The sequence below is a fragment of the Hyperolius riggenbachi genome, chromosome 7 (assembly GCF_040937935.1).
Source record: "Hyperolius riggenbachi isolate aHypRig1 chromosome 7, aHypRig1.pri, whole genome shotgun sequence".
NCBI classification, from domain to species: Eukaryota; Metazoa; Chordata; class Amphibia; order Anura; family Hyperoliidae; genus Hyperolius; species Hyperolius riggenbachi.
Genome location: NC_090652.1, coordinates 106,085,445 through 106,112,633, shown reverse-complemented (window position 1 = coordinate 106,112,633; position 27,189 = coordinate 106,085,445). Strand labels below are relative to the sequence as shown.

Genomic DNA, 27,189 nt, shown 5'->3' with positions numbered 1-27,189 from the left:
TATGTAAAAAAAAAATTTTAATTTTTTTTTTTATTTATTTTTTTAATACAAAAATGTATTTGGGTAATTTTAGTTTGGGAGGTAAATAGCCAATTTTAGATGTAATATAATGTATTTTTTTATTCAATACAGGTATGTGGGTGCAGTTTACTATTTGGCCACAAGATGGCCACATTCAAAAAATTCCTGGATGCGAACGATGTCGCATCTAGGAACTAAAATTAAGAGAAGAAGTTTCCTGGGGGCAGAAATACCACGCTCTCTGATGAGAAAGCGCCGGTATTTCTGCCGGGGACTTAGATCGGTGAATGGGAATTATATTCCCATTCACTGATCGGGGGGCATCGGGAGCACGCGCGGGCGCGCGCACCACACGGCTGCAGCACCACTGCCTATCTGGACGGATATATGCGTCCAGATATGGCGAAGTGGTTAAACAGTGGACAGCGCAATACATCTGTTAAGTAGAGCAAGTAATTATATATTTGCTTATGTGTTGGTTTTTTTTTTTTTTATTAAGGCATTGTAAGTTGTTCTTTAACGCTTGCTTTAACTTTTATTAGTGTTTACATGTGCTTCTTGTGTGCAGATACTGAACCTCTTTCTTTCAATTTCCTTTATTTTACAGGAATTGGTTGAACGCAGAAGAACAATGATGGAAGAATACAAGAAATACCGTGAGCAGGCCCAGAAGCTGTACATGGAGCAGAAGGCTGCGCGTTTGGAGCTCAGAGCAGGTACTTGTGTGTTGAAGATGTTGCAACTTAATGGCTTAGCAGTCACATGCATCTATACTCACCAACTCCCCCCCTCCTTGTTTTTCTTATTAGGTGTGGATACAGATGAGCTGGACAGCAACATCGATGATTGGGAGGAGGAGACCATTGAATTCTTTGTGACTGAAGAAATTATCCCATTAGAAGAGTAATCCGCTAAAGAGCTGGTACGTTTTGTTCTTCACCCCCAGAAAGCTTAGGCCAAAGATTATGCCAGAATTATCCCAAAACCTGTTCCAAAATTACAATTTGGCTTCTCTCTTCTGAGATTCTTAGCGATGGTTTTCCAGCTTGGTTGAACCCTTTTCAGTCCTCCCTAGAAAGGGGGGGAGGCGTGGGTTGTTCTTTCAAAATATAGGGACCAGAGCTCTGAGGTTTTGTACTCACATGAGCAGCTGGAAGGCGGGGCCTGCATCAGCTTGCCTTCTGTAGCTCCACCCACTGTGCTTATTGCATCTGGAGGGGGTCAGTCGTGGAATTTTTCTGTTACTTTGGTCCACATAGACGGACACCATGCCGGACCCGATCCGGCAGCAGTTCATTCTCAAAGGAGTAATGTGTGGTGGATTGGCACGGGAGATGGCGGGTGAAGTGGTGGTTGGGACAGGCGATGATCAGCGTCGGACATAGACCAGACAGAACATTTATAGCAGCAGAGCTGCAGCCACTTAAGGCAGGCCCCACAGGCGACCAATATCATTAACCTCCTTGCCGGTTATCCCGAGCTCAGCTCGGGGTAACCTGCGCAGGAGGATATCTCAGGCCCCGCTGGGCCGATTTGCATAATTTTTTTTTTGTTACAAGCAGCTAGCACTTTGCTAGCTGCTTGTAACTTCCGCTCGCCGCCGATCCGCCGCGCCGAGTCGCTCCCCCCCCCCCCGCCCCAGAGCCCTGCGCTGCCTGGCCAATCAGTGCCAGGCAGCGTTGAGGGGCGGATCGGGATTCCCTATGACGGTACGTCATCCCGCCCCGTCGCCATGGCGACCGGGGAAGCCCTGCAGGAAATCCCGTTCTCAACGGGATTCCCTGCATACTCTGATCGCCGAAGGCGATCGGAGTGGGTGGGGGGATGCCGCCGCTTAGCGGCTATCATGTAGCGAGCCCTTGGCTCGCTACATGATTTAAAGAAAAAAAAAAAAATGTGCGGCGCTGCCTCCTTGCCGGATTTTTTAGACCGGCAAGGAGGTTAAAGAGAAAATATATACATACCTGGGGCTTTCCCCAACCTGATCGCTCCTTCAACGTTGTCCTCCACCTCCTCTCCATTCATCTGCATTTAGCTCCGGTAAGTCTGCCGGTCTGTGGCCAACTGCGCATGCACGACTTGGCTTCGCATGCCCCCATTGCGGGCAAAGGGAGTGCGCTTAGCCAGACTGCCGTCTGCACAACTTACCATGGCCGATTTTCAGATGAGCAGAGAGGCGGCAGAGGACATCGGAGGAGCCATCAGGCCAGAGGGGGCTGGAGGAAGCCCCAGGTATGTGTACATTTTCTCTCGCCCCATTTCCGTTACACTTTTTATGGAGCCTTGCCCAGAGTCTCATTAAGGTTTATGTACTGGCTTGATCCAGGATTCGAACCCTTATCGAAAGGCTCAAAGGCAACAGCCTTACCAGTACACTATCCAGCTGATGATAGTCTGACACTAAGCAGAAGATGGTGCCGTGCTGGAATATATAGCAGCCACATTTTCCTTTAGGATAGGAGAGGGTTAAACCTGTGTTCATTATAAAAACGTTTGTATTGTATATTCATTTTTCCTTGTTTTCTTTTCCATTCAGCGTTTTTCCTATCTGGTTGATAAGAGATTGTTCTCTTCCAAAACACAAAGCTTCAAGGTTCTGTCTTAGTCCTCCTTCCGCGACCTTGAATGGGACATTACATCATTCCTTCCTGAAGTTGTGCCTTTGATCTTCTCAGGAGGATCTTCTTGAAGAGCGCCACTTTGATAACTGTACCACCTCTGGATCCATCACTCAAAGGAAGCTGCTGCTGGTACTTTGAATCACTCTGCCTCGCCATGACTTTGCCCCCTGACGCTCGATGCACGTTGGTTCAGCTTGCCAAGAACCTTTTCTACTTCCCTGCTGAGAGGACAGTCGGCTGTTATTCCTGGCAAATGAGTCCTAACGAGACACTTGTACTCCATACACTGTTTAGTGTGCTGAACCAGCACTACAGTGGACTGTACCCTCCTCCATTCAGATTGCGAATTTACAGGATTAAAGATGGAATTTAAAGTAAACCTATATTAAAAAATAGTGTGCTTTTCTGTCATATTGATGGGTGAATTCTGGCAAACATGTTTTGGGTAATTTGTGGTAAACTGGATACTATACAGTATAATCTCATCATAGTGAACATTTGGGTATAGTAAACTACCTCTCCAGGTCCCAGCCAATCTTCATTATAAGTCTATGGGAGCAATGCCTGGTATAGCAAACTCTGATATAATAAAACTTATGTTATAGTAAACGTGTTTTGGCCCCTACGTAACGCTGACTCTGGATATAGTAAACAGTGGGTGGTGCATGCATCATACGTCGGTGTGGAACCCATTGTCAGCTGCTTTCTTCAGGCTGGTTGCAGGTGAGTTGATCTCTAACATTTGTAAGACTAGAAGAATGACCCCATCACTGGATATACAGTGCTGTGCAAATTAGCAGCCTGGGAAAAATGAGGAATAATGTGAACATAAGAGCATGCAGCGTTACCACTTCCACTTTGCAATCGCTGATGAAAGTATTGTCCCAGTCCTCCCACGGGATTGTACACACTCCCGGGTATTTCTTCCCTTGTTAGCAATGACGCTTCTGGTAGCGTGTGGAACGCAGTGCACCTAAGGAGAGTAGAGTGCTATCTCCTGCCCACGATGGTATCAGAGCCACTCGCATTACAGATACAAGTGGCTTATGATTGCCTGCATTTTGAAGAGAAGGTTCATGATTGGCAGTACTCTGTGCTGCAGGTCCTGCCCATGGAAGTATTGGAGCCACTCGCAGAAAGCGGCTGGCTGCCTCTATTCAGTGACAGATGCAATTTTTAAGGAGCGCTGGATACTGTACTAGTTATTTGTCCATCCTGGCTATGCAGCCCTAAGGTATACTTAACCTTGTAGTCCACCAAATTTGCAAGTGCTTGTACGGTACCTCCAATGGGAGGATAGAGTTGCTTCTTTGCAGCAGAAATGTTCTAGGGCATGCTGGGCCATTTCTAGTACAATTTCTGATATAGTAAAACAATTTTCCTGGTCTCTTGGAGTTTACTGTAAGGAGATTACAGGTAGTCCCTGACTTACGAACAACCCACCGATCCGAACGGTTGCAGATCCCATCACTTTGCCGCGATTACATCATCTTTGTGGGCTGTCACCTCTTCTAACAAGTCGAGGACTCCCTGTAACAACAAGCAGCATAAAAAAAAGTGCGGAGAGGAGGAGAAGGTCCCGGGGGATGTGACGTACGTTCCTGCATGCGCGGCTGTGCTGGTTACAATTCACGCTTCCTTGTTGAGAAGCTGCTGCGTGTCTGTGTTCAGGCAGATGTAAATTCCTATCCCCGCAGTTTGACGGGCTGGACTCTGCTATAAGTTTAGTTTCACATGCCCGCAGCACCCCTTCCCCTCAGTCTGCACATTAATGGGTAGCTTTTCCGGAAACTGCAGAGACACAGGCTGGGACACTGGAGAGTGTGTGTGCGGAGCAAACCAGTTGAAAGATCAGACAAGCAGCCAGGCAGGAGCAGGAAAGCTGGTAGACCAAGTAATCCAGTGATCAACCTGTGTACTATACTGCAGATCTTTGTATTCAATTATATCCTGTAAAATATTACTGTCTACTCTAATATTGAACTTAGTTGTGCTACTTTCACTGCCACTACAGAGGGGACTTCATGTCCCCTCTTTTCCTGGCCTAATATTTAATAGAACAGTATGTTTGTTCCGACTTAACGGATTCAGGTTAAGAACGAACCTACAGTCCCTATCTCATTCGTTAACCGGGGACTACCTGTATACTGTACTAGGGAACCTGAAGTGAATGACCTATTTAATACCAGTTGCCTGGCTGTCCTGCTGATCTTTCATGCATCAGTAGTGTCTGAATCACCCACCTGAAACAAGCATGCGACTAATCAAGACCTCTGTTAGAAACGGCTGTTGAGTCTGTACAAAAATCATCCCACTCCTCACTTTATAAAACCTCTGACTCCAGGTACCGCAAAATTGCTCAGACTCTGACTCCACGGCTGTTTTCAGAAATATGATCTGCATGCTTGTCCAGGATTTATGGCTAAAAGTATTCGGCAGAGGATCAGCAGGGCAGCCAGGTAATGTGCATTATTTAAAAGGAAATAAACAGCCTCCATATCCCTTTCAGTTCAGGTGTAATTTAAAGTGAACCTTAAGTGTCCCAAAAAAAATGAGTTTTACTCACCTGGGGCTTACCTCAGCCCCCTGCAGCTGATCGGTGCCCACGACGAGTCGCTCTGATGCTCCGGGTCCCGCTGGCGGCCACTTCCGGTTTCGCCGTCAGGACCCGTCAGGCTGGGGAACGCGGCTGATACTACGCGTTCCCAGCCAAAATAGCACCCCTATGCAGCCATATGTCCGCATAGGCACCCGTATGCGGACATATGGCCGCATAGGGGTGCTATTTTGGCTGGGAACGCGTAGTATCAGCCGCGTTCCCCAGCCTGACGGGTCCTGACGGCGAAACCGGAAGTGGCCGCCAGCGGGACCCGGAGCATCAGAGCGACTCGTCGTGGGCACCGATCAGCTGCAGGGGGCTGAGGTAAGCCCCAGGTGAGTAAAACTCATTTTTTTTGGGACACTTAAGGTTCACTTTAAGTGAAAATTCAATAGCCATCTGTGATAAATGTTTTCATTACTCCTTACAACTGTCCAACTGCTGTTATGACCCCCCCTGATCACCTCCTCAGTGCATTATTTACATCTGTTCTCCCCACTGATCACCCATCAATCACTTCTACCCATCAGATCAGACCCTAATCTGTCCCTTGCGGGCACCCATTTACCCGCCCACACCCTCATAGCGCCCTCAGACCCTGATCACCTCCCCAGTGCATTGCTTGGATCTATTCCCCCCCTCTATTCACACCCTGAGACACCCATCAATCACCTCCTGTCACCCCCTAGCACAGCTACCCATCAGATCAGGCCCTAATTTGCCCCGTGTGGGCTTCTGATCACCCGGCCAAACCCTCGCCCGCCCCACCGCAGTGACAGAATTTTTTTTTCTGATCACTGCTGGTCTCTACGACTAAATTGTGGCTGAGACCGACCGTTATGCCACACAATACGCAACCGCCAATCCAAGAAGCTACCATGCACAGCCTTTTCTGTGGAAATGACTCCAAGTTTCCGAACGTAACCTTTTTTTTGGGGCCTTCTCCTTAACATGGGTCTAGTCGAAAATTAATGTATTGCGGTCTTATTGGTCTACGCACCCAATACATCACATGCCCATGTTCTCTGCTGCCATGTTCAGGTCACGATTTGCAAACATCCTGCACTTCAGTGCCAATACAACCTGTCATCTAAGAGGCCACCCTGCTTATGACCGGTTCCACAAAATTTGGCCCCTCATAGACCACCTGTAATCAAAATTTGCAGATCCTATACCCCTGAACAGGCATTTTGAGGCATTTGGTTTCCAGACTACTACTCACGGTTTTGGGCCTCTAAAATGCCAGGGCAGTATAGGAACCCCACAAGTGACCCCATTTTAGAAAGACACCCCAAGGTATTCTGCTTGGTGTATGATGATTTCATAGATATTTTTTTTTTGTCACACCTTAGTGGAAAATTACAGTTTGTAAAAAAAATTAAAAATCAATTTCCGCTAACTTTTGACAAAAAAAATAAAATCTTTGAACTCTCCATACTCCTAACGGAATACCTTGGGGGGGTGTTCTTTCTAAAATGGGGTAACTTGTAGGGTTCCTAAACTGCCCTGGCATTTTAGGGGCCCTAAACCATGAGTAGTCTAGAAACCAAATGCCTCAAAATTCTAAAGGTACTCTCATTGGACGTTGGGCCCCTTAGTGCCTAGGTTCTCAACATGTGGTACGCGTACCCCAGGGGGTACTCGGGCTTTATATACTTAACCAAGAATAACAAATTTAGAGTTTTAGAAAATGATAAATCTTATTTAAACTACACTAAATTAGTGGTTTAGCTAATCAAAAGCAATAGTAAATGCTTTGAAATTGTTTAGAACCAATTATCATGTACTACGACTAAATATATATTTGTCAAGGAGTATTTGTGATAATGTTTACTATGCTAGGGGGTACTTGGTGAGTACAGGTTTTTAAAAGGGGTACATACCAATAAAATGTTGAGAAACACTGCCTTAGTGCACCTAGGCTGCAAAAAAGTGTCACACGTGGTATAGCCGTACTCAGGAGAAGTAGTATAATGTGTTTTGGGGTGTATTTTTACACATACCCATGCTGGGTAGGAGAAATCTCTGTAAATGACAATTACAGCCATAGTTACCATATAGCTGGATGACATTAATAGCAGCAGCTAGGTCTCTTGTGTGACGGCCCAGACTATGAAACATCACTTCAGCAGCGGATTGGACTGGTGCAGAAAATCAGACAGGTCACATGATTTCTTAACGTGCACCTGAGGCAGTGCTTCAAAAAAAAAAAAAACATACTAGTGACCTCCTAGTCATGATGTGCTGCTGCTCGCCATTCTCTGCTGTGCCGTTCCCAAGCTTGAGACATAAAAAAGAAAAAAAAAAATGTGTAATATAAAAATGGTTGCGGCCCTGGAAGTATGCAAGTACTTCCGGGTCATAGGATGTCTTTACGTCTCAGCTCTCTCCTTCATAGCTAAGATGCTGTTAGCCTCAGGACGGTGGAGATGGGGCGTTCCAGAGGCTGGCAGAGGCAGGGCGTGCAGGTGAAAAGCCCTTCCAACTAGGGACCTTCCTTTTGAGTAGTGTAACAAGCTATGTGTCACAGTGGTGCATTGCGGCATAATGACCGCTTTGTAGCAAGGCTTGTAACACTGCAATGCACCACAAATGAGGGGCATGGCTACCAATGGGCTAGAATTGGATTGACACATCATGTCAGAGATGAATGTGCAGCATTGTGGGATAGATAATTCGTCATCATGGATAAATGGGGGGGGGGGGGGGGTCTGCAGGACAGAGTGTGTAGGTGCAGGGGGGGATAGAGTACGGGATTACTTGAAAACTGGATTACTGAAGGTTTGCAGAACAAATGGTGAGGGTGCAGGTGATAGAGAATGGGATAATTGGAGGTCTGCAGGGAAGAGGGAGTAGGGGGTACAGAGAACATGGGGTTATGGGGGGGGGGGGGTCTGTTGGGCAGAGAGTGAGATAGGCTGAGGACTAGAATTATTTGAGGGTGTGAAAGGTAAAGAGTGAGCGCTAGCTTACCTCATGATTCTGCTCTATTCCGCTCTCGTCCAGGGCTTAGAGTGTTGGGGGGGGGGGGGGGGAGCATAGCCTGCGCCTTGCTTCGATCCTTCCCAAGTTTCGCAGAGGTCCAGGCAAATGCTGCAAGCAGGGGTGGAGAGGAAGTTTGCACAACTGCAAATAAATACAGAGCTGCTGTGCATGGAGGAGTTGCAGTGCACATGGAGTTAAGGGGGCAGGGCCAGCCCTGGAGTGTGGGAGGGAGGAGCTACAGCCTGGCAATGTAAAAAGGAATCGGGCAGCAGCCAATAAGAAGGCAGTGGGACGGGTGTATGTAAAGCTGCTATTGCCTGCTTAGGGCGCGGATCTGAGGCGGGACATGTGGCCACAGAGTCCCACGGCTAACGTCCCAGTGTCCATCATCCTCTTCCAGGCACTGAGGCAGGCGACATACAGGGCACCCCAGCCATACATTCTCGGTAGTGCACCCCTCCCTGATAAATTACCTAGTGCCTAATTCATGACACCTTATTTGACATAATCGACTTGGCTCCATGATCTTCAGAAACCTGCTGGATTTCATGCATAGCTCACTGGCTCCAGCCTGCTAATCACTTGACATTTAACTGCTAAACCGTAACCAGCACAACTGTCACCTTCTACTATTTACTACATCAGTGTTTTACTTCAGCTAACATTTGGAAATATGCCTGAAGAAGGGGACTAGATCCCAGAAGGCTTGCGTTATTTAACTCTATTAGCGAGTCATTAAAAGGTATTAATTTTACAAGACTTTTCTACCTACATAATTTGTTTGGCTAACACAGTACAGAAACATTTCTGCTACTATCAACCCACATAACAAATCCTTCCTGTATAACTGTTAAAGCGATATAAAATCCTGACATAATATTCAAAAAAACCATGTTTTCCTACTTTTTATATGCCATACGGTTATAATATTTGCTTTTGTGCATAAGTATTAGTATTCATTTAGAAATTATGCTTTCCCAAAGTACACTTTTTCTTCTCTGAAAGCTGACTTTGCATTTTATTTATAACGGCTTTATTCATGATCTAACAAGCAGAAATGCATTCTGAATTGTCTGACTTTCTTCAGGGGACCCAGCAGTGTAGGACAAGTGTTTATTTACATTCCTCACTTGATACCATTAAACACAAGATAACATCTACAACTTCAAATGCGTCCACATTTCTCTGCACTGAACTTTCAAGTCCTGTGTGTAACCCTTTGAATTCTGTTCTAGTAAAAAAAAAAATGCTGGTTGTATATAATATGCTGTAAATAATCTATTAGAGCACAGAAAAAATGCTGGGTTTCATTCCACTTTAGGAGAGATGCCACTTAATAAAAGACAATTACTGTTTGTGTGAAGCCAAGAGACAAATCTCTCTCATCGAATCTGATAAGAGAGAGATCTGTAAGCTGCCCATACACCACAGGCTGATTCCCAATCAATTTCGGCATGGAATCGGCCCTGTGCATCGCCATGCCACTGTGCCCCCTCAATGTAATGTCCCCCCGGTGCCAAAGTGTATACATTACCTCTCTGTGGCCTCCGCTTGTCCCCTGCAGGCTTCCGGGGATTCCTCTTCTGCAAACAGGCCTGCCCCACATATAGTTACATAGTTATTTTGGTTGAAAAAAGACATACGTCCATTGAGTTCAACCAGTACAGAGTACAACTCCAGCCCATCCCCCACATACCCCTGTTGATCCAGAGGAAGGCGAAAAAACCCCCACAAGGCATGGTCCAATTAGCCCCAAAAGGGAAAAATTCCTTCCCGACTCCAGATGGCAATCGGATAAAATCCCTGGATCAACATCATTAGGCATAACCTAGTAATTGTAGCCATGGATGTCTTTCAACGCAAGGAAAGCATCTAAGCCCCTTTTAAATGCAGGTATAGAGTTTGCCATAACGACTTCCTGTGGCAATGCATTCCACATCTTAATCACTCTTACTGTAAAGAACCCTTTCCTAAATAAATGGCTAAAACGTTTTTCCTCCATGCGCAGATCATGTCCTCTAGTCCTTTGAGAAGGCCTAGGGACAAAAAGCTCATCCGCCAAGCTATTATATTACCCTCTGATGTATTTATACATGTTAATTAGATCTCCTCTAAGGCGTCTTTGCTCTAGACTAAATAAACCCAGTTTATCTAACCTTTCTTGGTAAGCGAGACCTTCCATCCCACGTATCAATTTTGTAGCTCGTCTCTGCACCTGCTCTAAAACTGCAATATCTTTTTTGTAATGTGGTGCCCAGAACTGAATTCCATATTCCAGATGTGGCCTTACTAGAGAGTTAAACGGGCAATATTATGCTAGCATCTCGAGTTTTTATTTCCCTTTTAATGCATCCCAAAATTTTGTTCACTTTAGCTGCAGCGGCTTGGCATTGAGTACGATTATTTAACTTGTCGATGAGTACTCCTAAGTCCTTCTCCAAGTTTGATGTCCCCAACTGTATCCCATTTATTTTGTATGGTGCAAGACCATTGGTACGACCAAAATGCATGACTTTACATTTGTCAACATTGAACTTCATATGCCATGTATGTGCCCATATAGCCATCCTATCAAGATCCTGTTGCAATATGACACTATCTTCCTGAGAGTTGATGATTCTGCACAATTTTGTATCATCTGCAAAAATAGCAACATTGCTCACTACTGCATCTACTAGGTCATTAACTACTTTGGCCTCCTGGACGTAGTAGCTACACCCAGGAGGCCGTGTGCGCGTCCGCGCGCTCCCGCGGCCGATCACGCGCGTGCACGCGCGCTCCCAACCGCGGTTCGTTAGCCTGGCAATCAGTGAATCGGGCTATGGTGCCCGATCACTGATTGCTCTCCCCCGCTGAAAAAGCGACAGCTTCTCTCGGAAGCTGTGCTTTTTCTGGCTGTAACGTCCCCCATACGTTGCTCTAAGCGTATGTTATGCTTAGAGTGATGTCATGTAAACAAACTCATGGCCGCCATCTTGTGGCCAAAAAGTAAAACTACAACTACAAGTGAAAAAAATAAAACTCAAGACACATTTACATTATAAAACTATGGCTTACATCCCACCCTCCCAAAAATACCTAAATAAAATGTTTAATACAAAAAAAAAACAAAAAACATTACAATAAAAAAAAAAAATGTAAATATTTACCTAAGGGTCTAAACTTTTTAAATATCAATGTAAAGATATAATATTTCTAAATAAATTTTCTTTATTTTAAACTTGTAAATAGTGATAGATGCAAAACGGAAAAAATGCACCTTTATTGTCAAATAAAATATTGTCGCCATACATTGTGATAGGGACATAATTTTAACGGTGTAATAACCGGGACATATGGGCAAATACAATACATGAGTTTTAATTATGGAGGCATGTATTATTTTAAAGCTATAATGGCTGAAAACTAAGAAATAATGAATTTTTTTCAGTTTTTTTCTTATTCTTCCTGTTAAAATGCATTTACAGTAAAGTGGCTCTTAGCAAAATGTACCCCCCAAAGAAAGCCTAATTGGTGGTGGAAAAAACAAGATATAGATCACTTCATTGTGATAAGTAGTGATAAAGTTATAGGCTAATGAATTGGAGGTGAAAATTGCTTGGATGCATAAAGTGAAAACGACTGAAGGCTGAAGTGGTTAATAAATAAATTGAAGAGCACTGGAGCCAGTACAGACCCCTGTGGGACCCCACTGCTAACAGTCTCCCATTTTGAGTACGATCCATTGACCACAACTCTTTGTTTTCTGTCCATTAGCCAGTTCCCTATCCATGCACACAAACTCTTCCCCAGTCCTTGCATCCTCAACTTTTGCACCAGACTTCTGTGGGGAACAGTGTCGAAGGCCTTTGCAAAGTCCAAGTATATCACATCTACAGCATTCCCAATATCCATATTAGCATTCACTACCTCATAAAAGCTGAGCATGTTAGTCAAACAGGACCTGTCTTTAGTAAACCCATGTTGATGCTGAGAAATAAGATTATTTTCTACTATGAAGTCATGTATAGTATCTCTTAGTAACCCCTCAAATAGTTTGCATACAACTGATGTTAACCCATTCAGGTTCCGTGGTTTTCACGAGAGAAATGTTCACCTCCCATTCATTAGCCTATAACTTTATCACTACTTATCCCAATGAACTGATCTATATCTTGTTTTTTCTGCCACCAATTAGGCTTTCTTTGGGGGGTACATTTTGCTAAGAGCCACTTTACTGTAAACGCATTTTAACAGGAAGAATAAGAAAAAAATGGAAAAATTCATTATTTCTCAGTTTTCAGCCATTATAGTTTTAAAATAATACATGCCTCCATAATTAAAACTCACGTATTGTATATGCCCATATGTCCCGGTTATTACACCGTTAAAATTATGTCCCTATCACAATGTATGGCGACAATATTTTATTTGGAAATAAAGGTGCATTTTTTCAATTTTGCATCTATCACTATTAACAAGTTTAAAATAAAAAAAATGTAGAAATATTTCATCTTTACATTGATATTTAAAAAGTTTAGACCCTTAGGTAAATATTTACATGTTTTTTTTTTTTTTATTGTAATGGTTTTTTTTATTTATAGTAAACATTTTATTTGGGTAGTTTTGGGAGGGTGGGGGGTAAACAATAGATTTATAATGTAAATGTGTGTTGATTTTAATTTATTTTCATTTTCAGGTGTAGTTTTACTTTTTGGCCACAAGATGGCGGCCATGAGTTTGTTTACATGACGTCGCTCTAAGCGTAACACACGCTTAGAGTGGCGCATCAGGAAGGGAACGGCCAGAAAAGGCGCAGCTTCTGAGAGAAGCTGTCGCTTTTTCAGCGGGGGAGAGGAATCAGTAATCGGGCTTCATAGCCCGATATATTGATTCCCTGACTTCCGAATCCGCGGCCGGGAGTGCGCGTGCACGCGCGCGATCGGCCGCGGGGGCGCGCGGTAGCGCACATGGTTTCTGGACGTAGTTTCTACGTCCAGAAACCAAAATAGGTTAAGCTTACAGGTCTATAATTTCCTGGATCAGATTTTTTGCCCTTCTTAAATAATGGGAAAACGTGGGCTGTACGCCAATCCACTGGGACTCTGCCAGTTGCAATCACATAGTTTCATAGTAAAGGCGCACATGCGTGTATGCAGAAGAGAAATCCCCGGAAGCCTGCTGGGGACAAGTGGAGGCCGCGCACAGATAATGTATACTTTACACGGGGCTCGGGAGGACATTAAATTACACAGCGGCGAGGTGGCGGATGGTTTCGTCAATCGTCAGGAAATTGCATGCCGTTCCCGCCGCGGACACCAACCAACTTCGGCCCGACATCTTGCAGCATGCGTGATCGACAATGCAACTAATTTCCGGCCTGAAATTGGTCGCTTTGTCGGTCGAGCATGCACTTGGTGGCACCGATTTTCATCCAATTCGATTATAATAATCGAATTGGATGGTCAATCAGCCGCCAAGTCGCCTGATGTATGGCCTCTTTTAGAGTTGTGACAATCAATGCAGACCAAAACAAAACAATTACAGTTTAATTAGCTCATGAAAAGTACCTGTCATTTATTATGCTATTCACGCAACCTTTAGGCGTTAAAATTCTATTAATGAATTCCATTTGTTCGCATTTTAATGGAACTAGCAGTTCTGCATAAGAATAGTATAAACCAGTAGGCTAAAAATAGCTCATTGGTGCTTCCCTCAAGCTGTCACGCAAGGCACCTGCCTGGTTTGTCTATGCCTAAAAATGGTCCCGGGGGAAGCATCTGGAGCATAATTTTTTATCAAACTGAAAATTGTTAGCATTTCATAGACCATCTCTACTACTAAATGGAGTGGGTCTTTCATTGTTTAACCACTTAATGACAAGCTGCCATTAAGAGGCTCTAGCAGGCCATTTTTATAAGTCAGACAGTGCTGCTGCCGCTGTGCACGTGCGCACTGCCGCGCGTGCATGTGCATTCCCGTGCACATGAAAATAGTGATAAAAACCCAGAAAAAATACACCTTTATTTCCAAATACTATATTGTCACCATACTTTGTACTAGGGACATCATTAAAATCTTGTGTTAACCAGAACAAATAGGCAGATAAAATGTGTGGGTTTTATGCACAGTAGCAGTGTTTATTATAAACTATGGGGGATGAAATTGGAGAAATAGTGTATTTTTTCATTTTTTTCCTTGTTTTTCCCTTTAAAATGCATAGAAGATAAAGTAGTTGCTGAAAACAAATATCAACCCCAAAAAGCCCAACTGGTGGTGAAAAAAAACAAGAAATAGATCATTTAATTGTGATTAGTAGTGATTAAGCTATTGGCAAATGAAAGGGATGAGCACTGAAAGGTGAAAATCGCTCTTGTCTGTTAGGGTAAAAACGCCTTTGGGTGAAGTGGTTAAAGTAGTTATTTAAACAGGTCCTTCACCCTCTTGTAGAAGCCTGTATATTTACTTTACCACATAGGATAGACTTTAGGCTCTGCTTCAGTGCATTTGACATAACAGTGTCTCTAGGCACAGAGGTACCAGCAAAGGAGTTGATGTAATGGTGCCTTGGGAGTCAACGCTTTCCTTTGTCTCTCAGCAGAGATGTGCTGAACAGGATTCTGCTGTATCATATCCTCCAAAGCTGAACTGAACTGCTACTTACTGATCTCCATGTTGGGAACATACCTCTCTCTCTGATGAATTTGGGAGTCACATGCAATATGCATTCAGGGAAGATGATGAGCACCAAAGAGGAATCTCAGCCTCACCAAATCACAGTAAGTTGCTTTGTCCTTGGAAAGTGTAGGTGGGTAATCAGCTGTTATATATGGAGTGCTTGATGGTGCCCAGTGTAAAACTCGCAGTAGAAACAACTAGAGAGGTGCCCAAAACAATGGATAAATATATTAAAAAACAGTTAAAAAAGAAGATAAGTGTGGACTTACCGTCAATGAATTCAGTGAACAAATGATTCAGACTTTTTATTCAATATTGCACAATAATTGACTACACGTTTCACGGCCTATAGCCGCTTCCCCAGGTCAATAAAACATTGCCGAATACGTAGTGATAACAAGCTTGGAGCGCCTGTAAAACTTGCACTGGGGCCCATAGCTCCTTAGCTATCTCACTGACGTTTCTGTAATAGTCTCTATTGTTGAGACGGAACTGCAGGTGAAGCACCCCAAAACGGAAGGGTCCATTTTAAAATGTTATATATTTCTAATTAAAATATATTTAGTAGGAGGTGATTTTAGGTCAGTTAATTGATTCTTACAGCTTTCAGTTTGGGAGATGTTTAACCACAGACATTACAAGGATTCTGGTCTGCCTTTCATGTTAGATTAAGTTATTGCTATAGGAGGTCATTGGTTGAAAAACACTGCATATACAGTATATTTAGGTCCATGCAAATCTCCCACTACTGTTCCCAAGGAGAAGAAGGTCACTAAAACAAGTCTAGTATGATTATGTTTGTCCCTAAATTCACTACATGGAAAAAATAAATATTCCACTATGGATTGTGGAACATATTACAGTCAATCACCAGAGAGTAGTGTGCATGTAAGTCTTGCTGGAGTCCCTGGATATATTTCTTAAGGTGGCCATACATCTATTGTTTTTTGGTGCCGAACCTGTTGAAAATAGGTGCTGCAACTAGCATGCATGATCGATGATTCAACTGATTTTGGCCCAAATTTTGTCGATTGCATTGATTGAGCATGCTGGAAGATCTTGGGACAGTGTGGTGGATAGATGACGAACATGACGGAACCCCTGGCCGCTGTCCCCACAAATGTAAATGTGTCCCCCCCCCAGTGCCTGTGCATTCAAATTTCACCTGCTACAGCTGCCACAACCGTTCAGCTGCTCCAAGACTCATTTGCTGCTTTTCCTGAGCCCCGCCAGGCATGTTGGTGTGATATCACACAAGTGCCACATGCTATACGCGGCCACCAGGTGGTGGCTGCGTGAGGGCGGCACTCATGGGGAAGCAGGTGACGAGACCGGGAGTTGCTGTTGCTGACAAGTCGCTGGAGCAGGTGAGATTTAAATGCACGGGCACCAGGTGACACACTCAAACTTGGGTGGACAGCGGCCAGGTGGCGTAGGCGGTGTCATGAGGCCGATTCCCGAGAAGTTTAATGCTGGAAGTAGTCAGGAATCGGCCTGTGGTGTATGGGCACCCAATGGTCTTTCTCTGATCAGATTCGATCAGAGAAAGATCTGTTTATTGGTTGATCTGCACCTTTAGAAGCACAGTGATTTTTCTCTGCCTCATGGTATTATCAGCTTTGTCATAATAGTATTATGTAGGTTAGGAGACATCTTTTTGATTTCACATTATCAATCTGCCACATTTTGAACGTTTTACAGGTTGCATTGCGAATCCGGCCATTTAACCAGGCTGAAAAAGAGAGAGGTGTTCAGTGCACAGCATTCAAACTTAGTGACCAGGTAAGTAACTGTGTTTTTATTTATTTATTGCTATGCTAAACTGATTTAAAATGTATTTGTCCTTGTCAAGAAACACAGAGAAAGGTTTAGCATAATTTTTGTCAATTTTGTCAATAGCAAATATTTTCAGGTTCATGCAGATTTATGTAAAATTTTATGCAAATATATGCAGCTTGAAAATGGACCAATCAATTTAAACTTGGTTGGAACTTGATTGGTCCATTTTCAAGCTGTATATGTTTACATAAAAATTTACATAAATCTGCATAAACTCGGAAATATTTTTATCTCATTGATCATCCCTATTCAGAACTGTTATTCACTACATACTGTATATATACTCAAGTGTAAGTGTAAAGCTTGACAGGTTATTTCCTCACCCAGTCTCTATGCCTCAATAACCTGCAAGCATACAGAGGCCCAGTGCACACCCAAACCGCTAGCAGATCCTCAAAACGCTAGAGGTTTTTGGAGCAGATTTCAGAGCGATTCTAGGCATGTTTAGAGACGTTTTCTAAACATGCCTAGTGTTTTTGGGAGTGTTTTTGTGTAGCAGATTACAAATATTGTTACAGTAAAAGCTGTTACTGAACAGCTTCTGTAACAAAAACGCCTGGAAAAAGCGGTTTGAGCTTTTCCTATACTTTACATTGAGGCAGAAATGCTTCTGCAAACCTCAAATGTGCTGCAGGACCCACGTTTGCGGTTTGCTAAAAACCTCAAACCGCTGGTGTGTACCATCCCATTGAAATACATTAGCCAAGCATTTTCACAGGCGGAAGCGGTTTGGAAAACGCTACAAAAACTGCTTGGTGTGCACCAGGCCAGAGTGAAGTAGAGAGGAAATACTTGTCAGAACCCTAATGAGGCTAGCAACACAGTTCAATAATTCATAAGTATCACACGGGTTATTACATTGATTCAGAATAATGAGGCTATCAGTGTTGTGTGTCAGTAGTAGCAGGGATGACAAGCAAGTCCACAGGTAATGGGTAATAATCCAGATCTGAGATAGTTCAAGCAAGTCTCCATGCTAAGTTATTCAATAGGCAACTGATGCTCTAGGCAGTATGAGACATAGTTCATTTCAGACTGCATGCAAAGTTGTCAGTACTGACAGGGATAATATGAGTATACTTATCGTCCAGTCCAGATAGCATGCAAGAAGTATCCAATAACAAGCAATGGTCAATCCAGGTGGCAGACAAGAGTATCCAGTAAACAGGCAGTGGTTGGTCCAGGCAGCAGACAAGAGTGTCCAGTAAACAGGCAGTGGTCGGTCCAGGCAGCAGACAAGAGTATCCAGTAAACAGGCAATGGTCGGGTCAGGCAGCAGGCAGATAGTATCCAGGAATCAAGCAGAGGTTAATCACAACAGACAGGAATAGTCAGGTACGAGCCAAGGTCAATATCCAGTAATCTAAACAAGAGAGTGCACACCCAGCAACTAGCCAAAGCTAGCTATGCTTATCACTGGCGATGACTGGGAGCACTCTGCAAGTTCAAATACAACTCTACATCCAATCAGTGGCCGGCCACACCTGCACATCCAATCATACAGTCAAAACACCTACCTAGGTGTCAGCTGTAACATCAGCTGACACCGTGCTGTCAGCTGACTGTAGTCAGCTGACCATTGTTAACATGTGCGGAAAACAAGCGCCGAGACCCGGAGGTAACGGTCTTGTTGGAACAAGATCATAAACAGGCAGGTTCATTATAATAAGTTAGAAATTTAGGTATGATTCACTTCATAAAAGTATAGGGGTCGACTTATACACGAGTCATAGGCAACACTGAGCACACTGAGTTAGAGACCTGCAGCGGGTCGGGTACCCGCGGGTAACCCGAAATGCGGGTCGGGTTCGGGTACCCGAGTTGATTCAAGCTGCGGGTGCGGGTCGGGTGCGGGTAGCGACTTGCGGGTGCGGGTAGGGTTGCGGGTAGCGATCTGCGGGTGCAGGTCGCGGGTAGTGAAAGCAAGCTAAAAACCTTCTTTAGCTTTGGTTTGTGTATAAAAATAGGTTTTATTAACTTTACATCTCCCCAATGTTACTTTAAAGGTGCACTTTAAGAAAATGTAAAAAAGCGGGTCGCGGGTAGCGGGTCGGGTGCGGGTAGCGGTTCTGCGGGTGCGGGTCGGGTTGCGGGTATCAAATTCACCAGAAAGCGAGTCGCGGGTCGGGTATAAAAAAGTGGACCCGCGCAGGCCTCTACACTGAGTTATAGAGTTGGGCCGAACGGTTCGCCTGCGAACGGTTCCATGCGAACTTCAGTGGTTCGCGTTCGCGTCCCGCAGGCGAAGTTTTGCGGAAGTTCGGTTCGCCCCATAATGCACCATAAGGGTCAACTTTGACCCTCTACATCACAGTCAGCAGGCCCAGTGTAGCCAATTAGGCTACACTAGCCCCTGGAGCCACTCCCCCCCTAATAAAAGGCAGGCAGCGGCGGCCATTAAGCTCACTCGTGTGCCTGCGTTAGTGAGAGTAGGGCGAGCTGCTGCAGACTGTCTCTCATAGGGAAAGATTAGTTAGGCTTAGCTTGTTCCTGGCTGCATACCTGTTCTGTGAACCCACCACTGCATACCTGTTCAGTGAACCCACCACTGCATACCTGTTCTGTGAACCCACCACTGCATACCTGTTCTGTGAACCCACCACTGCATACCTGTACTGTGAACCCACCACTGCATACCTGTTCAGTGAACCCGCCACTGCATACCTGTTCTGTTCAGTGAACCCGCCACTGCATACCTGTTCTGTTCAGTGAACCCACCGCATCAGTGCGCATACCTGTGCAGTTAAGTGAACCCACCTACCTACGTGAGTGCATGCAGTGTGATATACTACTCCGTGCATACCCGATATGGACAAAACAGGTAGAGGAAGAGGTAGTGCCAGAGCCAGAGGAAGGCCACCCGGCAGGTCTGTGCGAGGTCGTGTAAATGTAATTTCGTGTGGACCTGGCCCACAGTACAGTGCTCGGAAGAAGGCACGTCCCATCACCTCCCAAGATTGTCAGGACGTGGTTGAGTATTTAGCGACACAGAACACCTCATCTTGCTCAGCCACCAGCGCTACTACTAGCACCACTTCCGCTGCATTTGACACTTCGCAATAATTATTTAGTGGTGAAATCACTGATGCACAGCCATTGTTGTTACAGCCAGATGAATTTTCACCAGCTCATATGTCTGAGTTACGCAGCAACACTATGGATGTAACGTGTAAGGAGGATGAAGGACCTACTGATGGTGCATGTTTGGATTTTTCTGAGGCAAGCGAAGCTGGGCAGGATGATTACGATGATGACGATGATACGGATCCTCTGTATGTTCCCAATAGAGGAGATGAAGAGGGGGACAGTTCAGAGGGGGAGTCAGAGAGTAGTAGGAGGAGAGAAGTTGCTGAAAGAAGCTGGGGCAGCTCTTCGTCAGAAACAGCTGGTGGCAGTGTCCGGCACCATGTATCGCCACCTATGTACAGCCAGCCAACTTGCCCTTCAGCATCAGCTGCTGAGGCCCCCATAGTGCCCACATCCCAGGGTGGCTCAGCGGTGTGGAAATTTTTTAATGTGTGCGCCTCAGATCGGAGCAAAGCCATCTGTTCGCTCTGCCAACAAAAATTGAGCCGTGGAAAGGCCAACACTCACGTAGGGACAAGTGCCTTACGAAGGCACCTGGAGAAAAGGCACAAACAGCAATGGGATGGCCACCTGAGCAAAAGCAGCAGCAGCAGCACACAAAAGAAAAGTCACCCTCCTTCTCCTCTTCCTCCTTCAGGTGCATCATCTGCTTCTGCCGCTTTCTCCCTTGCACCTTCACAGGCACCCTCCTCCACTCCGCCTCTGCCCTTGAGCGCTTCCTGCTCCTCTGCCCACAGCAGCAGTCAGGTGTCCGTGAAGGAAATGTTTGAGCGGAAGAAGCCAATTTCAGCCAGTCACCCCCTTGCCCGGCGTCTGACAGCTGGCGTGGCGGAACTGTTAGCTCGCCAGCTGTTACCATACCGGCTGGTGGCCATCGGGACACCGCAGTGGAAGATGCCAGGCCGCACTTATTTTTCTAGAAAGGCCATACCCCAACTGCACCGTGAAGTTGAGAGGCAAGTGGTGTCATCTCTTGCGAAGAGCATTTGGTCAAGGGTACACCTGACCACGGATGCCTGGTCTGCCAAGCACGGGCAGGGCCGCTACATTACGTACACAGCCCATTGGGTCAACCTGGTGAACGATGGCAAGCAGGGCGCAACGGACCAAATTGTGACACCTCCACGGCTTGCAGGCAGGCCTCCTGCCACCTCCTCTCCTCCTGCTACATGCTCTTCGCTGTCCTCCTCCTCCTTGGCTGAGTGGCAGTTCTCCTCTCCAGCTACACAGCCCCAGCTCCGCAGGGCCTATGCTGCATGCCAGGTACGACGGTGTCACGCCATCTTAGACATGTCTTGCCTCAAAGCGGAGAGTCACACTGGAGCAGCTCTCCTGGCTGCTCTTAAGAAACAGGTGGATGAGTGGCTGACCCCGCACCACCTGGAGATAGGCAACGTGGTGTGCGACAACGGCAGCAATCTGCTTGCCGCTTTGCATATGGGGAAGCTGACACACATACCCTGCATGGCACATGTCATGAATCTAGTTGTTCAAAGATTTGTGTCAAAGTACCCTGGCTTAGCGGATGTCCTGAAGCAGGCCAGGAAGTTCTGTGGGCATTTGAGGCGGTCTTACACAGCCATGGCATGCTTTGCGGAAATTCAGCGGAAAAACAACTTGCCGGTGAGACGCCTGGTTTGCGATAGCCCGACTTGCTGGAATTCGACCCTGCTCATGTTCTCCCGCCTGCTAGAACAGAAGAAAGCCGTCACCCAGTACCTCTACAGTAGAATGAAACAGTCTGGGAAGATGGGGATGTTCTGGCCCGACAACTGGACACTGATGAGAAATGCATGCAGGCTCATGCGGTCGTTTGAGGAGGCGACCAACCTGGTGAGCCGCAGTGAAGGCACCATCAGCGACTTAATTCCCTACGCTTACTTCTTGGAGCGTGCTGTGCGTAGAGTGGCGGATGAAGCTGCGAATGAGCGTGACCAGGAACAGTTACGGCAGGAACAGGCATGGGACCAATTTTCATCAGACCCAGCTGTTTCCTCAACACCTGCGGCAGCACAGAGGGGGGAGGAGGAGGAAGAAGAGAAGTCGTGTGCAGAAGACGAGTCAGACTCAGAGGATGATGAGCAAGGTGTTTCTTTGGGGGAGGAGGAGGAGGGGACGGCGGCAGGAGAACAACCGCAGCAGGCGTCGCAGGGGGCTTGTGCTGCTCAACCTTCCCGTGGTATTGTTCGCGGCTGGGGGGAGGAGGTTGACTTACGTGACGTAACTGAGGAAGAGCAAGAGGAGATGCATGGTACATCTGGATCCGACTTTGTGCAGATGTCGTCTTTTATGCTGTCCTGCCTGTTGAGGGACCCCCATATAAAAAACCTCAAGGGGAATGAGCTGTACTGGGTGGCCACACTACTAGACCCTCGGTACAGGCACAAAGTGGCGGACCTGTTACCAACTCACCTGAAGGTGGAAAGGATGCAGCACATGCAGAACAAGCTGTCAACTATGCTTTACAATGCCTTTAAGGGTGATGTGACAGCACAACGCCAGCAAGGTACCACTGCCACTAATCCTCCTCCGGACGTTCTTTAGTCCAACGCCTCGCCGTAGCCCTTCCGGATCCACCCTCCACCAACGCCTGGAACGGCAGGTAGCCGACTACCTGGCCTTAAGTGTGGATGTAGACACTGCTGTGAACAGCGATGAGGAACCCTTGAACTACTGGGTGCGCAGGCTTGACCTGTGGCCAGAGCTGTCCCAATTTGCCATCCAACTTCTCTCCTGCCCTGCCGCAAGCGTCCTGTCAGAAAGGACCTTCAGCGCAGCTGGAGGCATTGTCACTGAGAAGAGAAGTCGCCTAAGTCACAAAACTGTTAAAGAGAATCTGTATTGTTAAAATCGCTCAAAAGTAAACATACCAGTGCGTTAGGGGACATCTCCTATTACCCTCTGTCACAATTTCGCCGCTCCTCGCCGCATTAAAAGTGGTTAAAAACAGTTTTAATAAGTTTGTTTGTAAACAAACAAAATGGCCACCAAAAGGAAGTAGGTTGATGTACAGTATGTCCACACATAGAAAAATACATCCATACACAAGCAGGCTGTATACAGCATTCCTTTTGAATCTCAAGAGATCATTTGTGTGTTTCTTTCCCCCTGTATCTCTCATGCACTGAAGTTTCAGGCTGCTCTTTTCTTCCTGCAAACAGCTTTGCCCTTGTTTGTAATTCTTCAGTATGTGAAAGCCCAGCAAGCTCAGAGGACGATTTATCCAGCTTGTAAAAGATAAGAGAGAAGAGAGAAGCTGCTCTAATCTAAATAACACACAGGCAGTGTGCAGAGAGGGGCCAGGAAGGGTGAGTTCATAGCAGAACCACAACACTGAAGAACTTGGCAGCCTTCCAGACACAGGCCGACCAGTCTGACAGGGGAAAGATACATTGATTTATTACAGAGACAGTGAAGGTAGAAAGGGCTGCAGTAAGCCAGAACACATTAGAATAGCTTTTGGAACTTGTAGGATGATAAAAAACAGGATGCAATTTTTGTTACGGAGTCTCTTTAAGTACCTCACCTTTATCAAAATGAATGAGGCATGGGTCCCGGAGGGCTGCTGCCCGCCCCAAGACTAAGTCAGTCCCTGCACACACAGCATCTCTGCCTGCACGCCGTGTGACTGGCTGCCTGGCCTGCCCCAAGAAGACTAAGTCCCTCCCAGTCCCTCCACACAGCATGTCTGCCTGCAGGCCGCTTGACTACCTTCTCCGCCACCACCAACAGGGTCCGGGACTCCAGGCGGATTGCTGAATTTTTTAGGCCGTTGCTAGCAGCGGCCGCTGTAATAATTTTTCTGGTGCGTGTACATGACTGCCTAATTTTTCTGGCTGCACTGCGGGCAGCTGCAACAACAAAAGAAAAGGCATGTACATGCGCCCAGTCCCCTTCGTGATCATTACCTTGCCGTGGTGAAGGGGCTTGCGTATCACAATGAAGCAATGACCGGCGCCTAGATGAGTGTCTCGGGGGGCACACCCACAATAATAAGGTCGTTGCCTCATTGTGGTCAGACCAAATTTGATCAGCTGGACAGTCACTGTTCTGTCATTCACCTACATCAGCCAGGCGACCATATGGGCTGTAAAGCCACCAAAACCTGCACTCTCGCCATGGTGCGCACCAGTCCAGCACGGCCGTCACTACACAAACAGCTGTTTGCGGTGCATTACACGGTGAGTTTGGTGTGTCAGTGTGAAGCAGTACCTTGATTTCACTACCTGATTGATGTATACACATGCAAGATGTTTTAAAGCACTTTAGGCCTGTCATTTAGCATTCAATGTGATTTCTGCCCTTAAAACGCTGCTTTGCGTCAAATCCAGATTTTTCCCAGGGACTTTTGGCATGTATCCCACTCCGCCATCTGGGGGTCCAGGTGTTAGACCCCTTGAAACATCTTTTCCATCACTTTTGTGGCCAGCATAATTTTTTTTTTTCAAAGTTTGCATCCCCATTGAAGTCTATTGCGGTTCGCGAACTTTTACGCGAACCGAACCTTCCGCGGAAGTTCGCGAACCCGGTTCGCGAACCGAAAATCGGAGGTTCGATCCCACTCTACTGAGTTATGTGTGTACTAGTGACATTCCCATTTGCAGCAATTTCCCCAGTGGTAAGTGATACTTTGATTAAAGGAAATGCCAAGAAAACATAGGTCTGAAAGTCCTGGCCACAATAATTAGCAAGGAAAGGGGCAGGAGGAAATACTGGGCTGCATAAAAGGGAGCGAATAATTGCTGCACTTGGGGGCCTGGAGAAGGTATTGGCTACACACAGTGTCGGGCATGCCGCTCAGGAGATTTTCAAATGAAGTGTGGACACCCAGACTAAGTTAGTTAGCTATAGGGGGACCAGGACATGTTAGCAAGCTATATGTGGGAGAATATTGGTGTTGGCCCCTCAGCGATCCCCCCTTCTTTAATGTTTCCTCACCCTACTCTCCCTCCGCAGCGATACTGCCCCTCTCCCCCTGCAGCTGCATGCCTCCTGTCTCCCTCTTCTGTCCCCTCCTCCTGTTAGTGGGTGGCCGGTGCTTGTACTCATTGTGCCTCTGCCTGCGCTGATCACACTACCAGCTCCGAGTCCGATCCCTTCTAACTACAGTACCGGGGCGCACAGCTTGCTGACGGCAACAAACTGTGCATCCCGGTACTGTAGTTAGAAGGGATCGGACTTGGAACTGGTGGTGTGATCAGCACGAGCAGAGGGGGGGGGGGGGGGGGGGGGGGGGGGGTTGGGGGGATTTTAGATGGAGATCATCTACTGGGACGCCCTGCCATAGCTAGCCTAAAATATACTGTTTAGATATAAGATATGGCTGCCTAAAATATACTGTGGCACCTACGGCTGCCTAACATGTACTGGGCACCTATTGCTAACTAACACTGGGACACTTGTGGCTGCCTAACATATACTGTGGCACATATGGCTAGCTAACCTATACTGGGACACCTATAGCTAACTAATCTATACTGTGGCACCTATGGCTGCTGGGGATGGTCGGAAATGTTCATTTCCGATTCCGCAGAAATTCTGATTTCCGTTATTGGAGATTGCCGATTTCCAGGATTTCCGATTGATTTCCGAGTTCAGATTTCCGATTTCCGAGTAGTGTTTTTTTTTGGGTCATTTTTTGCATTCTCTGATTGGTCAAATACTTCCGAGTTTTGTTTCTGTATTCTCCGATTGGTCCATTGATTTCGAGTTCTGTATCTGGTCTAAAATTACAGAATTGCAGTAAAGCAGTATTTTTGCAGAAATACGATTTCCGACTTCCATTTTCCGATCGGAAATTTGGATTTCCGATTGGTACTCGGAAATTTCAATTCCGTGAAATCCGAATGAGCATTTCTAATGGCTGCGTAACCTATGCTTAGACACCTATGGCTCCCTAACATATACTGTGGTACCTATGGCTAACCTACACTGGGACACCTATGGCTGCCTAACCTCTAATGGGCACCAAGTACTGGCTAACCTGTACTGCGGCACCTATGGCTGGCTAACCTGTATTGTGGCACCTATGGCTGGCTGGCCTATACTGCAACACCTATGGCTGGCTGGCTGGCCTATACTGCAACTCCTATGGCTGGCTAGCCTGTACTTGGGTTTCTATTGCTGGCTAAACTATCCTGGGGGCACCTATACTTGGCCACCCATACTGGGAGCACTTATACTTACCTTTGGCGTGCCGATCCCTAATCACGTACCTCTGATAGTGATGTTCCCCAGCGATCGGTGTTGATGACATCTGGCAGCAAACTTTTTATTTTTTTGGGTATTGAAACCAATACAATAACCAGCAGGGGATTCCAAAGACGGATGAGCACTGCACGGTGGGTGACACAGGACAGGTAATGTATAAATGCACACACGGGGGGCACATATACACAGGGCGGCAGCGGACACTGCCAATTCCCGAGAGATTAATTCTGAAATTGATCAGGAATAAGCCTGCGGTGTATGAGCAGCCGACAGATCTCTATCTAATCAGATTCGATCAGAGAGAGATTTGTCTCTTGGCCGAACCTGAGCTTTTATTATGCTCAAAATGTATACTAGACCCTAGCTTGACACATTTTGGTAAGTTACAGGAAAAAATGCTGTGAAAAATATCTGGATCACTTTTTGCACGGAAATCCAGCAGAAACTGAACGCCAGGGAGGTTAAAGGATCACTATCACAAAAAAAGTAGGCAGTTAAAATCTGACAGAACCGACAGGTTTTGGGTCAGTCCATCTCCTCATGGGTGACTCTCAGGGTTTTCTTTGTTTTCAACAACATTTCCTGAACAGGAAGCCTATAATTTGCTATAGGTAGTATTGGAGGTTTACTGCCACACCAGTAACCGTGACTCCTTCCCTAATGTCTCCAACTCACTACCCTCTAAATGTAAGCTCGCAAGGGCAGGGACTTCCTCCTAGTGTTTTTTATTCTGCTGTAATCAGAGCCGGGACAAAGTCCTCCAGCACCCAAGGCGGAGACACCAAAGTGCGCCCCTACATCCCTCCCACCCCAGCCTCACACACTGATTGTTATTAGACTAAGAGGTGCCCCAGGGCCCCCAACCCCCTTAACACCTTAATCTCTAGTGATCTGGCTTGTAGGCACTGCCATGTATCCCCTTTTCTTATTTCTTTCTGCTTAAAAACACAATAGGAGAATGATAGCTGAGTGAGTTGTGTGCCCCTCCTACACTGCGCCCTGAGGTTGGAGCCTCTCCCGCCTCGGCACGGCCCTGGCTGTAATTGATCATATGAAATGATAGTATTGGTGATTGTTTCAAACCACACATCAACTACAGCATTTTTCTGACTATAAGACGCTTCTGACTATAAGACGCACCTAGGGTTAGAGGACAAAACCAGGTGAAAA

At 46.0% G+C, this 27,189-nt stretch overlaps 2 protein-coding genes across 6 annotated transcripts in view; both read left to right on the top strand.

Moving 5' to 3' along the window:
• The window catches only part of EIF3B (eukaryotic translation initiation factor 3 subunit B), a 36,271-nt gene extending 33,234 nt beyond the window's left edge, over window positions 1-3,037 (top strand). The window contains exons 17-19 of one of the 2 annotated variants that reach the window (XM_068244488.1): window positions 629-737; window positions 831-943; window positions 2,697-3,037. In XM_068244488.1, the coding sequence (XP_068100589.1) occupies window positions 629-737; window positions 831-928 (207 nt within the window). In that variant the 3' untranslated portion in view covers window positions 929-943; window positions 2,697-3,037. Of the gene's footprint in view, window positions 1-628; window positions 738-830; window positions 944-2,557 lie in introns of both variants that reach the window. The other variant, XM_068244487.1, reaches the window with a different exon arrangement.
• A 5,426-nt stretch (window positions 3,038-8,463) lies between these two features.
• The window catches only part of LOC137524517 (kinesin-like protein KIF19), a 232,123-nt gene continuing 213,397 nt past the window's right edge, over window positions 8,464-27,189 (top strand). Inside the window, exons 1-3 of one of the 4 annotated variants that reach the window (XM_068244485.1) lie at window positions 8,464-8,672; window positions 14,807-14,984; window positions 16,585-16,665. In XM_068244485.1, coding sequence (XP_068100586.1) covers window positions 14,904-14,984; window positions 16,585-16,665 — 162 coding nt within the window. In that variant the 5' untranslated portion in view covers window positions 8,464-8,672; window positions 14,807-14,903. The other 3 variants (XM_068244483.1, XM_068244482.1, XM_068244486.1) reach the window with 3 other exon arrangements.